This window comes from Amphibalanus amphitrite, unplaced genomic scaffold (assembly GCF_019059575.1).
Source record: "Amphibalanus amphitrite isolate SeventyFive unplaced genomic scaffold, NRLGWU_Aamphi_draft 000300F_arrow, whole genome shotgun sequence".
Classification (NCBI taxonomy): Eukaryota; Metazoa; Arthropoda; class Thecostraca; order Balanomorpha; family Balanidae; genus Amphibalanus; species Amphibalanus amphitrite.
In genome coordinates, this window is record NW_024881795.1 from 601,538 (window position 1) to 619,085 (window position 17,548).

At 46.3% G+C, this 17,548-nt stretch overlaps 1 protein-coding gene across 13 annotated transcripts in view; it reads right to left on the bottom strand.

The window, feature by feature from the left end:
- LOC122387854 (calcium-activated potassium channel slowpoke-like) overlaps positions 1 to 17,548 on the bottom strand; it is a 98,104-nt gene that overhangs the window by 73,547 nt on the left and 7,009 nt on the right. For all 13 annotated transcript variants that reach the window (XM_043378431.1, XM_043378428.1, XM_043378432.1 and 10 more), the window contains exon 3: positions 6,877 to 6,938. In XM_043378431.1, the coding sequence (XP_043234366.1) occupies positions 6,877 to 6,938 (62 nt within the window). The remainder of the gene's footprint in view (positions 1 to 6,876; positions 6,939 to 17,548) is intronic.

Sequence of the window (17,548 nt, forward strand, 5' to 3'; positions counted from 1 at the left end):
GCACGCAACAGTTTTGATTTTGTGTTACCATTATGCTCAGGCGGCTCATCATTCATCGATCAAATATGCTTACACACGTACCGAGCACGATTCAAGCTTTGTTGCTGGCAACCTTCCTCGAGGGACTAATTACCCATGCATTGTAATGTTCGGTTTGCTAACTCTATTATTGCAAAGACTATACTTATGAACTTAGTACGTCATCGTTTAAAGTTTGAACATAAAGACGTCTGGGACACTAGGTCAAGGCCCACGGTTTGGACCACACAGTACAAGAATTGGACGGAAGGATTCAGTAATCGGGATCTGGACTATACCGAAGCCGGTACATACATGTGCTGATGGGAAAAAACTATGATCTCGTCGATACCTAAATGTACTAATGTGCATTCCTAATCACATTGTTAATGACGTGAGTAAGTCTGATCACGTTATGCTGATGGTTCCATTTCCTTGCGATATCACCATTTCCTGGCGCTGCGTTTTTGTCCATCAGTGATAACGAGATACGTGATCCGCCTGGTGTGCCATCCCCCACCATTTATATGATGACGTTTACTCAGGATGGCACGTGCTCAATTTAGGTTCCGTGCGTCATTTAGCGACCAATTTCTTTTCAGCACGGCAGCTGTCTCACGGCACTGGGACTTTCCGGCAAGTCGATAAAAACGGGAGTCTATTTCGCTTAGTCTTGTCACGACAAGAATAAAAAGCAGCATACCACAACATGAGCAGCATTAATTAGACACATTACCTGCCTTTATAATATATTGAACGCTCTCATTTTGTGGCTTGCTTGAAACAGCAAATACTGGAATAATACCGATGCTACACTAACATGTCCGTATTTGAAATCATCATGACACTTATAAATGAATAATGAATAGAATAATAAATGAAACATTCGCTTGCAATGCGCATGGGGGCTCGTTGTCTTGGTAATAGCAATGCCCAAATATTGCACACACAGGGCTGCAGGATTAAAAAGCCTTACTTATGTATGTGATCAATGTAACTACCTACCTAACGTTGCCATAGCCGGTTTTGACACAACAGTCCCATTGCATTTTACAGTCGAAACTAGGACAAATACTTTTCATCACTTAGCAACCGGACATCGCCGTGCCACCCCAGCCGCCTCGAGGGAGGGGGAGGGGAGGGCAGAGGGGGGAGGACAGCCGCCCATGTCATTAGTTCCGCACGCGACCTTTGATGACCTGTAGCGCCCGAGGCGCAACTCATCAGTCAAGGCCAGACAAAATGGCGGCCGCCGTGAGGCGACCACTAGCGTTCGAGTAATGGACGCCTCAGTTCCGTCATTCGTGGCGATGGTGTTCATTTATTCACCCCGATCGGCCCGATCATGCATTGGTGCACGGTAAGTGGAAGGGGAATGATGCTATAAACCATAGCGACGCTATAGTGCAATCGATGCCGCTAACCATGTAAAACGAGACATTTATGTACTGGAAGGTACTTTGAGTCCTTGCGTGGCTTTTCAGGGCTTGTCAGCTACGATCTATGATAAAACAAAACCAACAGGTATCTTTGCAGCTCTTGAACACATGTCTTGGACGAACAGCAATAGGCGAACGTCCGTCCCGACTCTTGCCCAGTTCGAGTTTGAAGTGACTTCTCCTTGAACTGGTGCTGTCGATTTGTATTTTGAGACCGAAACCTTGCAAATTACTAAAACCAGGAACATTACAAAAGCCAAACTAACTAGCATGAGGAAATACTGGATAAAATCACCTTTCCCTTATTCGGAAGCTTTTAACATAAGCAAGGCCCTATGAAGCACAGCGACATACATAAGATTTGAAATATACAATATCAACTCGTTATCGGTTTGGTATAAGTATACCAAAACGTCGGTATCCCATTCACGTATCCAAACTTCTACCTCCCATTTCTACCCTGATCCAACAGTCCCCCCTGGACCGATCCATCCCTCCAGCCTAGTCGTCCAGCCCACAGCTCTCAGAGCTGGACGAGCCGCAACAATAGCGGCCGGTCGAACTGTGTCGAAGCTCGCCCCCCCCCCCCCCACTCACCCCCCCCCCTCCGGGTCACGTGGGGCGAGCTCGATCAATAGCCCGGCGCCGCCGCTGCTCCGCTGCTCTTCCTCTCCCTTCCTCTCTCTTCCAGAGAGCTGGGCTGGCCCGGATCCTTGGGAATTCTACACTCGGCATGGACCTCAGTGCTGGGGCTTTCCTTTTACGTCAGCTGAGTACCTAGTGAGCATGACATGTCCTCTGTAATTATATTTTTAGCTTTTACCATTCCTTATATACCTTTTTTATATTATTAAAAAAGGTATTTCTACCTTTTTTAAAAATAAATTTTACAATTTTCATATAATTTTTTTCTCTCTCAAAAACACCTTCTAAACAATTGAAATGATAGTTTCGCATTTTGCTCAACAATTTTAAAAAGGAGAATGGAAGCTGGGGCCTGTGAGTGATTTTTCCGTGGTTGTTTTCGCCCGCTGTCACCAGCAGTGGGCGCTAGCAGTGGGCGCGTTTACCCTGTCTTGCCCAGATGTGATCTACTAAAGCACCTAGAAATGTTGACATTGCAGTGTGAATCATGTAGGTAAAGTGTGTGTCCAGGATTGATTTTTCGGTCCGTTTTAGCCCCACCCGTCGCTTGTAATTACGTGGCCTATAAAGAGAATGACAGAAGCCTTGGAAACTGGTAGTCAATCGCAGGACGGTTGGACAGCGTCACTTCTATGGTATCTTACCGGTGACTCAAGCCAAACATATCTGGTTCGGGGAATGGCTGCGCCCCTTCTGCCTTCAGATTGCGGGATTCAGACAGGAACACTGCATACCCAGAGACAAGCCCTCAGAGGATGACGTGGCGCATTGACAATTTGATCGAATAAGGGTCTGCAAAATGTACAACTTTGTTTATTACAAAGCAAAAAAGAAAAGCGCAAAAATAGCTTTGTTGATAAGCAAAGAAGAGCAAAAACGTAATGGAGCTGTTGCTTTCTCACTGGTATGTGCGGTTATAATGATCTTCAGACAGACAGTTCAGCAATGAGCCGAAACACATAAAACGAAATATGCACGAAACGTAGGTACGTAATTGGAACAACCCGCTGACATGCGTAGGTAGATCATCAGCATTTGGTATGTTTTTAGCAGGGCTGCTGAGTCGATGGATTTTCTGGTGACTCCGACTCCGACTCTAGCTCAGGCTTCAAAAATCGACTCCGACTGCGACTCCGAAGCCCTGGTTTTTAGCACATCTCACTGAACAGAAGCAGAAAGTCCCATTGCTTTTAATTTGCGCCTTGAATCGATTTGACCATTATTTGTGTTCTGCCTAGTGCCTATAACGATAAGTCATGATTGCAAGTGCAACGCGACTCATTCATCAGCGGGGGATCATAAAAGGCATGGGTGATATTTCTGCGCTGATAAACACTTCCAAAAAGAATTATTTAATTATTTTTCAAAACCACGTGGCAGTTATTTCCAAACTATGTACAACGATATTTCTGCTTTTTATTTTTTTTTGAAATGCAAACTATAAAATCAACCAGAGCAAGCGCGTCGGTATATTTTATTTTTAGATAAACTACATGGCTACATCTCTAGCCTTGTAGGGTTAATGCCTTGTCAGTCTAGCTTCGTCAGTATTATATGGCCTGATGTATACAAGCTCGAGATATTCGTTTCCAAAATTAAATAACACGAGATATTCATTTCAAAATTAAAGAACATAAAGCGAATGTGGTTCAGAATAATGATGGACATCTTCAAAGACATGGCCCATAACTCTGCCCGACAGCAACAATGAACAAAACAAGTTTAATCTTCTGAGAGCGACCAAATCCAAGGCTTCTGAAATGTCTCAACGAAATCCACAAATGTAGCCCCATATCCCGGAGGTCAATTCAATCACCGACTGACACGCCAATTTCCATAATGTAGTTCGGCAGAACATCGAGATAGTGACGTCAGAGGGACCCGACCCCATTGTCCGGTTTGACCTCAGACAGTGGTAACGATTCGTGTCGACCGATAGGCCGAATGGTCGAAGCCGAGCTGACGGTCGATACCGAGAGGTCGAACGGTCCCCGATTCGTCTGAAAGCCTGACAGACCGAGATTACTTTGTGGAAGTCGAGTAAATCCCAAAGGGATTTGAAAAATCCGCTATTCGCCGATAAATGCTGATTGCGGCGAGACGATTGGCAGTCGATTCGACCTATCTTGATAACAATCTTTGCTTGATTACAATCGCTTTTGAAGATATTTTTTGAACATTTCTTTGTTTCCATATAAGAAATAAAAAATCATAAAAATGTCGAGTCAAATGGATCGTGTAGTTTGTTTCCGGTAATAATGCCATCGGTGTTGCCAATGTAGCCCACACTGAGGCTGAACCAGATAATAATGCCACTTAAGAAGCTCCATCATGTTACCATGACAACCCATGTAAACGATACCGTACCCGGCAGCGACATGGTTCTGAGAATGGAAGTGCAGTTTTAGGTCGTATACCGCTTCCGTCTGATTGGTCGCACTTCCGCTAAACTGACGACAAGAGAGACGATGTAAAAAAGAAGCCGTGAATCGTGGCCTGTGTCAAGTCTGAAGAACAAAGGAATGAATCTAGAGGCACAAGAGTGACCAGTAGAGGCTCGTGTTATCTAAAGCTAAATGTTGTGTAAGCAGCCACTGCTAAGCCATTGCGAGACGTAGTTTCAAATCGCAGAAACTACATCGACTAAACATAAAGCTCTGACATCTAACGTGGCTTCAACACGTTGTTCCCGGACGTTTTATATAACGGCCTTTGCATAGCGCTTCGACGGCCAAAATTGTTCAACGTAATATTTCTGGCTTCAATATCGCATGAATGCGCCATAGACCACTCTCTTTGGCTGCTATTCTACTTTTCCGTATGTCAATGTATGCCAACTTTTTGTGTTGAAGCTCCAAAACGGCAAACATGCCATATACGGTCCTGTGTGATATTTACCATCCAGGCAATTGACTCCCAACCGACGATAAGACCACAGTGTCCAAATGGTCCAGTGGAGGCGCACACTGTGACTGCGTGCCGACCAAACAATCCGGTGAATTCCGCGAACTATTGACCGGAGCGATGGTTACAGAAGTGGCGACCGGCTGCCATCGCGCCGCGGGCCGCCAGCTGATACAGGGGTCATACAGGGGTCATAAAGGTCATAGAGGGGTACTGGGGTCATACAGAGGTCACAAAGGGGCATTGGGGGATGCAAATGTCACAGGATACAAGGGTCACAACTGATACAGGGATACAGATGGATACATAGGTATTACTGATACAGAGGTCTCAAGAGGGATAAAGAGGGAATAGCAAGTCACGTAAACATACGAGGGTAACAGAGGAGTGCTAAGGGACACAGAGGTTGCAAAATGATACAGAAGGATACATCGTCATAAAAGGATAACAGAGGGTTACATAGTTTTCATAAGGATACAGAGGTTATCGGATATAAGCTTATGGGATTTAAGGGAGGCAGGATGTAGGGGTAACATAGGGATACTGTCAGAAACGGAGGTCTCATATAAGATGCAGAGGTCAAAGGATAAAGGGGTTACGACTGATACAGAGGTCAATACTGATACACAGACTAGTGGGTCAAACTTTGGCTCAAAGCCGCAAGAAATTAAATATTCTATTACTGATCATAGAAACTGTCTTCCTTTATCTGTTGCTCATTCAAGTTCAATTTATTCGTCAATCCAAAGACTGACATGCCTTATATTTGTAGCACTATATCGTCTATAGCGCCCCATGTATAACAGCGAGAGAGTTAACTTTGATAGCCTGCCACTCTCAGGGATTTATATGAGAATACGGAAATAAATTAGCATTGAAATAGCCACAGCGTGATAGCGATAGCCAGCTATTTTGAGGATGACATCTTACATAATTTCATGGTGAATGAAAAGCGCTCCCCGAAGTATGAAAACTTTTCACGAAGGATGGGAGCGAGAGCTGAATGGAAGATTATGTCCCTGTTTTAGCTAGGGCAGCAGGAATACGAACCGGCACCAATACTATGCTATTTCTGATTCCTGAAATACCAGGGTAAGCGGACTGATAAGCGTATCATTCCGGTTTTAGTGACTGCAATGGTCTCAAATACCTGAACCCCTGTGCTTTCTCCAAGGATGAGACCTTCTCACACTGGATCGCGACGTTATCTATATGTGCACAATTTTTCTGCAGAATGTTTTATCAGCAGCGCAGATACAGAGGTCAGTTGTCAGCAACAAAAAGTCAACCATCAAAAGTCATCGACGAAGATTCGATAGTCAGTTGTCGACAGTGAGCTATCAATAGTCAATAGTTAGTATTCAGAAGTCATTCGTCTGTAATCAGAATTAAGAAGTAATGGCTAGCCTTCGGGATTCATTAGCCGGAATAAGGCAGTATACACAAATCAATAGACATTAATTAAGCTCATAATCATCAGCATTTCGCCGGATAGTTGTTTGTTGGTAGGTATGGTAATTTGTAAGTACATACGCTTGGTAACCGATGCCAAGCATTTGTATTTAAATAGAAAAATATATGCCCCTTTTCTGCTATAAAAGATATTAAAAGTATATCTTGTAGTCCTCAGCTAGAGCTTGAAAGTCAAGTCCGCAATGAGGGATTTATAATTTGAACTCTGGGAGCTAAACTCAGGTTTCTGAAGTCTGCGGTCTGAGGCATCCGTAGCCAAAATTCCACTACAATAACTCCGCAATGATTATTCCTCGATTTGCGCCAGTAACCCGTGCTCGGTACCTCTTCCCATGTCTATGGTAAGTCGAGAAGGATCGAAGGGGGGGGGGAGGTCGAAGGGGGCCCGGTTACTTACTCTGAGGCGTCGATGAAGTAGATGACCAGCGAGGCGATGCTCAGGATGAAGACCAGCACCACCTGTCAGACACAGAAAGGACGCAACGTCAGCATAAGACGGCGGTGAAACAGACAGAACTATACTCTGTTCCGTTTCAAGCTTGCAGCCGAAGTGCCCTGCTGAAAGCAGTGCGTGATTACTGTATATACATACAGCTCTTACATTTTAACTGCATTTTAAGACGCAAATTCTTGAGCGGAGGAGCGATCTGCCGAAGAAACTCCGACTACAAGTTTGATATGGAACAGACTTGGAACAGACTACAGAAGTCAGAATTTGACGGTGATGAAGAAAAAAACACGAAACAGCGCTAATGCGAGATAGGACTAGTGTTACGACGAAACATGAAAAAGAAAAAGCGCTAGCTGCGAAACATGACGGTGAGTGGTGATGAAACATCCTGAATAACAGTGTTTCTGCGAAATAGGGCTTGACGTGACGAAACATGAAAAATGAAAACAACAACAGGGTTTGACGTTGACAAACCATTATGACGCAGCGAAAAATACTAAAAAAAACCGCTGACGCCAGATTGGACGGAACACATGATAGCCGTTTTCACAACGGCTATCTGGTACACATTTGGTGCAGATTTGGTGCAGATTTGGTCAACTCAGGTTCATTGTGCTTCTTAAAAGTTGTCAGTTTGGATTGCACAGATGTTTCTGTTCCTCATTTCACAAATTATCAGACATGATTTTTGATTAAAACACTGAAATAAGTTCATGATATAAAAAAAATTGTTGTAAAAGATATTTGGTGCAGACTTTGTCAAATCAGGTGCATTCGCCAGATAACCCGTCGTGAAAACGGCTATTATGAAGCCTTTTTCCTCGGAGAGTTCCGGCAAGGATAGGAGGCCATCAAGCTGACATTGTAAACACTGACCAATTCAAATCAAACAACGCACTTCTTTGAATCAGTATAACGCTCTAGGCTTTTTGAACCAAAAAGGCGTTGTCTGCAACCGCTGTAAGGGAGTCAGTTGCCAACGTCACATTGTTAAGGTTTCGTCAATGTGTTATGTCACAAATTCAGGGTTTGACTTGGGTCTACATAGGGCCTAAGGAAAAAAATCCTTATTAATTATTGCGGTAAGGTAAAAGAGTGGTGCATTTTTGGTCATAAGCGGAGCGCTAATCGACACGCTTGGGTGTGTGTATGTTTGCGAGAGTAATCTGTAATTGTGAGCGAGTTTGTTTGGGCGAGGGCTCGCTGATGTTTGTGACAATGTTCAAAGGCCGGCCTAACGAGCCTAGCTACCTCGCTGGTAAAAATATCCCGCCGACAAACAGCATGCTATAGGTAAACTGACAGCCCCACAGGAGCTGTGGTGCCGGTAAGCAGTGACGAAATAACACAGGATGTTATTTGTACAGCGGTGGCGGACTCACGCAGAACAGAAACCACGCGCTGTTCTGAGGTGCAGTCCCCAAACAGAGAGGATTTTGCCAAATTACGAGACTGAATGCCGTCGTGCACACAACATTCCATAATCACAAGGTCTAAGCCACCCTAAAATATCGTCTTCTGGTCACATCTCTTCCCCATCTCTTGCGTATTTCCACTTCTTTAACCTCGGTTGTCACTACTTGTTGCCACATCTACAACCCAACTCCTATATGCGTTTTGGGTGTCATAGTTTCATTTGATTCGTAATTTTAGCTTCCAGTCGCGCCATCATACTTATAGGTATGCTAAAGACGCAGCTTCATTAAAGGGACACTCCCACCTTAACATTAGTTTTGAGTTGAGATAGCCAAATTGGTGGCCATGGCCTGCAAATACCGGTTTGGGCACTCACAACATCGACAAATGCTTTAATTCGGAGATATGGAATTTCAAACTTGCAGTTTTCGGATTCTAAGGGGCTAGTGCATTGGTATGCCCCCTTAGAATTTGTGACGTCAGCGGAGATCTAACGATTTTTAAATCTTTTACTAAAACGTTTAGTAGCACGCGGTGGTATATGCTGCTTTGCGCGCAACAAATGCCGCACTTTCAAATAAAGTCGCTAGGAACAGCGGAGATCCCAAAAAGTAAACAAAAGTAAAAGTCTAATATCTTGAAAACCGGTGAATATTTTTCGATGAAATTTGGTAGATATTCGTTTTCGCTCTTTCTGAACCGAGCGACATCACTTTCGTGCCAATTCATTAACTTTTTTGAAGGTGGGAGGGTCCCTTTAAGTTTCAGGTTTTAGGACCATTTTACCAGTTGCTTTTGTTGGCCATGTGCTCTCTCTCTCTCTCTCTCTCTCTCTCTCTCTCTCTCTCTCTCTCTCTCTCTCTCTCTCTCTCTCTCTCTCTCTCTCTCTCTCTCTCTCTCTCTCTCTCTATCTCTCTCTTTTCCTCTCTCCCCCTCTCTCTCTCCTCCATTCCTCCTCCCTCCCTTCCTCACTTCCTCCCTTACTCTTCTCCTTCTTCCTCTCTCCCTCTCTCTCTCCTCCATTCCCCCTCCCTCCCTCCCTTCCTCACTTCCTCCCTTACTCTTCTCTTTCTTCCTCTCTCCCTCTCTCTCCCTCTATCCCTCTCTCTCTCTCCCTCTCCCCTCTCTCCGTCTCGGTCGGAGGACGGGACCGGATGCATAAGGCTGCCCAGAGTCCAATCGATAAGCGTTGTCATGGTTACGGTCCCCACCATCGTCCGCTCAAAGCTTGGATGGATGGGCAGAGTAGGTCATTCAGCTGAGCTGGGCTGAGCTGAGCTGGGCTGGGCTGAACTGGGATAAGCTGAGCTCAGGTGAGCTGGGATCAGCTGAGCTGGGCTTTGGAGCTGGGAATAAGGTTTGTGTGAAGTGAGGGCTCTGGGCTTGGCTGGCATTTGTGAAGCGGGTGGTAAGAATGGGCTATAATTGCATTATGTCTTCTGTTTGGTCAGTTTTTTCTTCATTAACTACCTCAGACAATGCAGGGTACCACCTCAATGTGTTGGTGATAGTTCTATTATCAGAGACAAGTAGGTACCCTTGACCCACACACACACATACGCGCATTAAAGCACCGCGGCCCCCTGTCTGGGTTATGCTTCCTGTCTGCGGCCTAACCCCAAGACAGGGGGTTATGTCCCCTGTCTGTATTATGTTTCCCGTCTGGGTTATGTCCCCTGTCCGGGTTATGTCCACTGCTCGGATTATGTCCCCCCTCCCGGCGGACAGTAAAGGGCAGTGTCTCTCTGCCTTGGTTATCCCCCCCCCCCCTCCCGGCGGACAGTAAAGGGCAGTTCAGGCCACTGTCTGGGTCAGCTCTCGCACCCCTCCCGAATCCCGGCCGCGGCGGAGGGCAGCCAGCCAAGTTGGCAGCTCGGGCCGGTCCGACGGACGCTGACCTGGAACAGTACTGGCCGTCGGCACCGACGGAAAAGTGTCGACGCCGACACCTGGGCACCACCGCAACAACGCACCTACAACACACCATCCGCAACAACGCACATACAACACACCATCCGCAACAACGCACATGCAGCACAACATCCGCAACAACGCACATACAACACACCATCCGCAACAACGCACCTACAACACAACATCCGCAACAACGCACATACAACACATCATCCGCAACAACGCACATACAGCGGGACGCCTAAACACCTGTATGTACACAATACATACATCGCCGAGACAACAGCTGGGCACAACAGCAACAACGCACACATAGCGGCACACCTAAACGCATGTACGCAACACACGCCACACACCTACATACATTGCCGAAACAACATATGGGCACAACCGCAACAACTCTCATATAGCGGTACACCTGCGTACCATTGCACACACACACACACACATATACATCAATACTAGTGATGTCAATTACGGAAAATCGGAATACCGATACCAAACCAAATACCAACCAAAACCGTGGAGAAATACTGAAACCAAACCAACTTGGGAACATGAGGAAAATACCAACTTTTTACCGATTTCTTAGCCTTTTAAACATTAGCGAGGGTTCATGATACCAACAAAATACCAAACACATTAGGATTGAAATACCAAATACCGACTTGGTATCGGTTTGGTATCGGTATACTAAAAAGTTGGTATCCGATTGACATCTCTAATCAATATACCTACATTGCCGAGACGATGGCACCTGCGTACACCACCAGCCCTGCTGCGTGTAACGGCACACCCACATACCATACACACACATACAACGCCACACCCACATACTTACACACATACGTCACACCCACATACCATACAACCATACAACGTCATACCCAAATACCATACACACAAAACGGCACAACCACATACAACGTCACACCCACATACCATGCACGCATATAACGGTATCCACACACACAACGGCACACCCACATACCATACACACATATAACGGTATCCACACATACAACGTCACACCCACATACCATACACGCATACAACAGCACACCCACATACCATACACACATATAACGGTATACACACATACAACGTCACACCCACGTACCATACATACATACAACGGCATACCCACATACCATTCACAGATACAACGGTGCACCAACACACATACATATTACCACCGAAACGACATAGACACACAGTACACACATACACCGACATACATACATCACCGAGGTGCGGGCACGCTCGCACCTACACAAATACAACAACGATACAGCCACATACCTACTGTCCTACATATCCATACGCATCAGTGGAGCAAAGAACGTAGCTTTTTACGCACACAATATCGGATCACCTACGCACCTACAAGTCAGCTTTAGCGTGCAAACGCACCTGCACAAATACATATATCCAGGGGCGTAGGCAGGGGGGGGCCACTGGGCCATGGCCCCCCCCCCCCTTGGGCGCCGAAGGCGCCCTTTGCGATTGGAGGGCGCCGATCAGGCGCCCTCCAATCGCAAATGCAATTGTGATATAATCGAATCGAAAAACAATCGCGACTGGAGGGCGCCCTCCAATCGCGAATGTGTTTACAGGGAAAATACGGATGGAGGGCGCCCTCGGAGGACGCCCATTCCAAGTACGCCCTCCAAATACGGTTGGAGGGCTCCCTCGGGCGCCCTCCAACCACATTTGTAGGCTGTAGCTCTCTAAGCGTAACGGTGGTCGCCTATGTAAGCCGCTGTCCTGTAAATAAGCGCCCTCTCACCCGAAGGCGCCCTCCTGTAGGTCGCCACCCTGCTACACATTGCCGCCCTTCTGCTGATCGGCGTCCTCATAATTATTGGCGCTCTCCTACCTATTGCGCCCTCATGTGAAATTTTGAAGGCCGCCTTTCTCCCTTTTGGCACCCTCTTGTTCAGTGCCGCCCTCCTACCTATTGGTTCCCTAGTCCTTCCTGTTGAATGTTAATCGGGGCCCTTCTCCTATTGGCGCCCTCGTGTAGATCGCCGCCCTCCTAACCACTGGCACCCTCCTGTTGATCACCGCCCTCCTATCCACTGGCACCTTCCTGTTGACCAGCGCCCTCCGCACAGACGCCCTCCTGTTCGTGTCATCCTCTTGAGCAAAGGCGCCCTCCTCACCATTGCCACCCCCATTTTAATCGTCACCCTTCCGCTCATTGGCGACTTCCAGTTGATGACCGCCCTCCCACCTATTGGCGACCTCTTGTTGATCGCCACCCTCCTATTGGTGCTCTCCTGTTCCTCGCCACCCTCTTACCTGGTGGCGCCCTCCTGTTGATTGTTGATCGGCGCCCTCCTACCTATTGGTGCCCTCCTGTTGATCGCTGCCCTTCTATCCATTGGCGCCCTCCTGCTGCTCGCCAACTTCCTACCTATCGGTGCCCTACTGTCGAAACTCGGGATGTTGATCGGGGCTCTTCTACCTATTAGTGCCCTCCTGTGGATCGCAGCCCTTCTACCTATTGGCAACATCCGTTGATCGCTGCCCTCCTATCATTTATTTACTCCTTTGGCATGTTTTTCAACTTAGTCGTTCTATTGCACATAGTTGATGTCTTGCCTGTGAAAACTGCCACAAATGAACGTGCATTCAGCACAATGAATGAAGTATCTATACCTACCAAAACTATCTACGCTCTACGATGCATAAAACACGTCTTTGGTCTTAAAGGGAGATAATGAGCTTTCTTTTTTCTTTAATAAAAATTACTCGACATCTATACTATTTCTACTGTAGTTTCTATAAAATATGAAAATTTCCTAGCACATTTTCGTATGTGAAAAAGGTTTTATTTTTGCGAAAAAGAAGCAGTACTTGCAGTACTTGTAACACCCACCGAAATGCGTTGTCCTTCTCTATAAAAAAGTCGCAGTATATGGCGCTTTTGTTTCAAACAGCGACGCTTGGGTTTTTGTTTATGTTATCGCCTTGTCGTTGCTTGGTTGTAAGGATTCTAATTTGAATTAGAGTTAATTCGGTTTAGAATTATTTAGATTCTAATTCGGGGGTACATAGTGCCTACTCTTCTTTGTTTCCAAGTATTATTTTGCGCCACAAATGAACGGCATGCGCCAGAAACGCAGCCAAATCTTGCGATTGCGACTACGAAATTCATTATTTTGGCCTCAGAGCCTGAAGCGAAAAATACAAGCATATTTATTTCAAAAAGACTTCAGGTTTGTCGAACGGTGTTATGAGAATTTTGATAACAGTACTGCATAAGTTTTTCAGTGATGCCGCAAAAGTGTTGTATCTATCTTCTTTTATTGTGCAGTCGGCGGGACCGATTCAAAATTGAGTCGTTGCTACTAAAATAGCAGCATATGGCGACAGATGATGAACAGGAAAAATAGTTGCGTAAATTTAGACATAAACCACCCCCAAACCATTAATATCTTTTGAAGGCACTATAGACGACCATTAACTAACTAGATGTGATGAAGATCAAATGTGAGGAATACGCTCATTTTACAAAATTACATGCAAGTACCAAAAAGTGATGTAAGTACTTATTCAACGGTCATTTTCAGCGCTCCCCGCTAACGTGACTTCAAGTTGACATATTTGCGGCAAGGTACCGAATTGAGCAAAATGGTTTTAATTTACATTATAACTTGTTGTGTTTTGTCAGAAAATGGTCCTAACTCAGATTTTGTGGAAAAAGGTCATAATCTCCCTTTAACGGATTGATCCTACTTTACGTGCATCATGGCATCTATATGGATTACGATTAAGTATTGTCAACAGGTTCGGGCGCAACAGCAGGCATCTGAAGTTTCGGTGATTGAAACTGGTTATGTGGGTACACTGTATGCATCTGTGAGAAGGCTATGAAGGCTGGTCTGAGGTAATTTGGATGATGTTTACGCATCTCGCGCTCCGGTATCAATCCGATACGGTGATCTGGTGCGTAGATATGCCACCGCCAATAAACTTTTATACATCGACACCCATGAGCCAAGCTTTCTGTACAGTTTGTGTGGCAGCGGCCCGACCAAACCTTAGGTATTTTTTACACCTTCAAATTTGGTAAAAGAGCGAGAGGAGCTTTGAACAGTGATCGTATAAAAGGCGTGCCTAAAAAGCGGAGGAAAAGGTTGTTTTCAAAAATTTCGCGCGCCTTCGGCGCAGCATTTCAAGAACACTTGACCTTTTGTGACCTGAAGTATAAAGAATACACACGATGCAAAATCAATGCAGCACGACCTATACGAGGTTACGCAAAAAAAAACTGGTGGCATGGTAAAAAACGCCTCCCAACCCCCCAACCCCCACTGAGCGATTTTTTATCTCGCGACCGTATGGCGCCCTCCTTGGGTGAGGTGGCGCCCTCCAAACCCTTGGCCCCCCCTTCGCGATTTTCTAAATACGCCGCTGCATATATCGGCATAACGGCGAGAAAGGGATGGGGAGCGGAGAAGAGTAGAGAGGAGAGAGAGAGAAAGAGAGAGAGAGAGAGAAGAGAGAGAGAGAGAGAGAGAGAGAGAGGAGAGAGAGAGAGAGAGAGAGAGAGAGAGAGAGAGAGAGAGAGAGAGAGAGAGAGAGAGAGAGAGAGAGAGAGACCGAGTGAGTGAAATACAGACAGCATTTCCTTTGTTAGTCGCAGCGGTTTGACCTTGTCACAGAAATCTACTTTCCAGCAGAGTTGTTTCTCATAACGACACGTAACAACGCTCGGAGCCACGTCACGACACGTTTCCGGTCCCCCCCCCCCCCACATCACAACCTCTTTACGGCCGGTAACGCCGTGGCCGTACGTCACGTCACGTCACGTCACGCTCGATTCAGTCGGTAGCGATGAACAATACCATGGATACGTCTGTGTGGCTGCTCGTTGCCAGCAACAGAGCTAGCCTGGAACGCGGCAGAACCGACCGGCCCGGCGCCCCCCGAGCTATGGAGCCCAGGCCCATAGTGATGTGGAGCCCAGTGGTGACCCCCAAAGGGAATGCGGGGTTGATTGATTGCACAGACAGCCTGAACCAAAACGTGGCGAGGTAGCTTTTTAGCACGGTTTGAATGCACGATGCACATGTACATGTGAATGTACGGGTAAGCTTAGAAGCGTGGGTAACGGCAGTTTATAATGAGCAACCATGGAGACTGTCATAATTGCATCGTGTGTATTGAAACGTGGGCACTACAGTACACAGCAAAAACTGAGGCAGACTTCGGCCAGCTTTTAGTACTATCACAGGAACTTTTGCCGGCCATTAGGCATTAGCATTATTCAGACCTACCGACCCTGAACCAAGAATGAACCGAGATTGTACCGCTTACCAAAGGAACACCGAGATTGTACCGCTTACCAAAGGAACACCGAGGTTGCACCGATTACCAAAGGAACACCGAAATTGTACCGCTTACCAAAGGAATACCGAGACGTCAATCGGATACCAACTGTTTGGTAGGCATACCGACACCAAACCGATACCAACTTGATATTTTGTATTTTACTCTTAGCGTTTTTGGTATTTCGCTGGTCTTATGTATTAATCATCACTTGCGTACATGTAAGAGGTTGTGAATTTGGTAAAAGGTTGGCAATTCTTTCGATTTCCCAAGCTGGCTCAGTTTTTGGCATTTTCCCAGGGTTTTGTTAGGTACTTAGTTTGGTGTCGATATTTCGATTTTCTGCGATTGACGTCACTATACACCAGCGATGCCTTCCTGCAGGCATAAACCGCCAATCGTGGATAACAAGAGGAGCCTGAACGTAAACAGTTTATCAATAATTGACAGACTGACTCCGGCCTTCAACCTCATGGGCTGTATATCAGGGAGCATAACTGAACTGACTAACCTGATGTTGTATATGTAATTGTGTAGGCATGAGACCCTCTGTAGAAAGGAGGCCCCTTTAGGGAGGAGGCCCCCTGTAGAAAGGAGGCCCCCGGGATTCCTCCGCCCCTCCCTTGGCCAAATCCTAGCTACGTGCCTGACTAACCATGAATAACCACGATGACTGACATCAGAAGCCTCCTGATCTGGCCGTCATAAACCGTGCGTAGGGCCCAATCTTACCAAATGCCGTGAATGCGCATACACGGCATTTGGTAACATTCAGAACTATTCCACATTCACTTGTTCATTCGTTTAGGCAACATTCATAATCATTCACGCTATCAAAATCATTAGACAAGATTAGCTGGATGTAAATAAAAATACATCTTTGATATCAGTGCCGTTAACTCCGGCCAGGGCTGCCAAATCATATTTACGGCATTGGTAGATTGGACCTTGGTCATCGACTGCCATAAGCTGATTGTCAGGAGCCTTTCGATATCCCCACGTGTTCTTCAGTTATTCACTAATAAATTCAAAGGCTCCTACCGCTGGACCTAATAATAACAACCTTAATGCCGGTCCCGTAGCTCAGTTGGTTAGAGCGTTGGACTCCGCGTGGTGAGAGCACGCGTCCCCGGTTATGACAGTCCGGGTTCGAAGCGCGACGGGCGCTCGACATTTATGGGCCTCCTGACAGGTATGGTTGCGGTTGGTGGCAGGCCGTAGCCAGGCGAAGTCAGCGAGGGGACCGGCCCTGCGCGGCTTTGTGCGCACGTTAAACTTTGGACTCTAAATTCTGCCATAGCACCGGAATTGCGCGATCGGAGGGTAGAGGGCGGGGTCATCGCAACAAGCTTTGCTTAGCGGTGGCTCTGGCCTTGTGAATCCTTCCCATCAAAAGGTTCGGACTAAATTTATAAAAAAAAATGTCATCGGGGACTCTTTATGATGTAAAGGACTTCCTCCGCTACGCGTTTGGAGATTCACCTTCGCTGGACTGTAGGAACTAATTCATCTGAACATATGGGAAAGCCTTTGCCGCTGTGAGAAAGATCTTTCGCCTGGGAACTAACTCTTCCGAAAAGTTAGGGAGAGCCAAGGCAGTCAGGAAACACTGAAAACAAATCGACACAGTGAGGGCATGTTCTGTACTGGTAACACATCAGTCATGTGTTAATCGCACCCAAAACACAATAAGGCTGTGTATTTTCACGCTTGGCGGGACCTTCGACACGTTTGATAACACAAAAAACAGAATAATGACACACTTTTCTCGTGCCAAGCACGCTGGACGAATGTAATGCATCAGTGTATCGAAATCATGTGTTGTCGGATATGGTAGACGTGTACCCTTACACAAATATACCGTGCCATCCACCAGTGAGCGACCTCTGAACCTTAACTTCAGATGGGGATAACAGAGGGCGTTTTTCGAGCACCGACTTTTATGCTG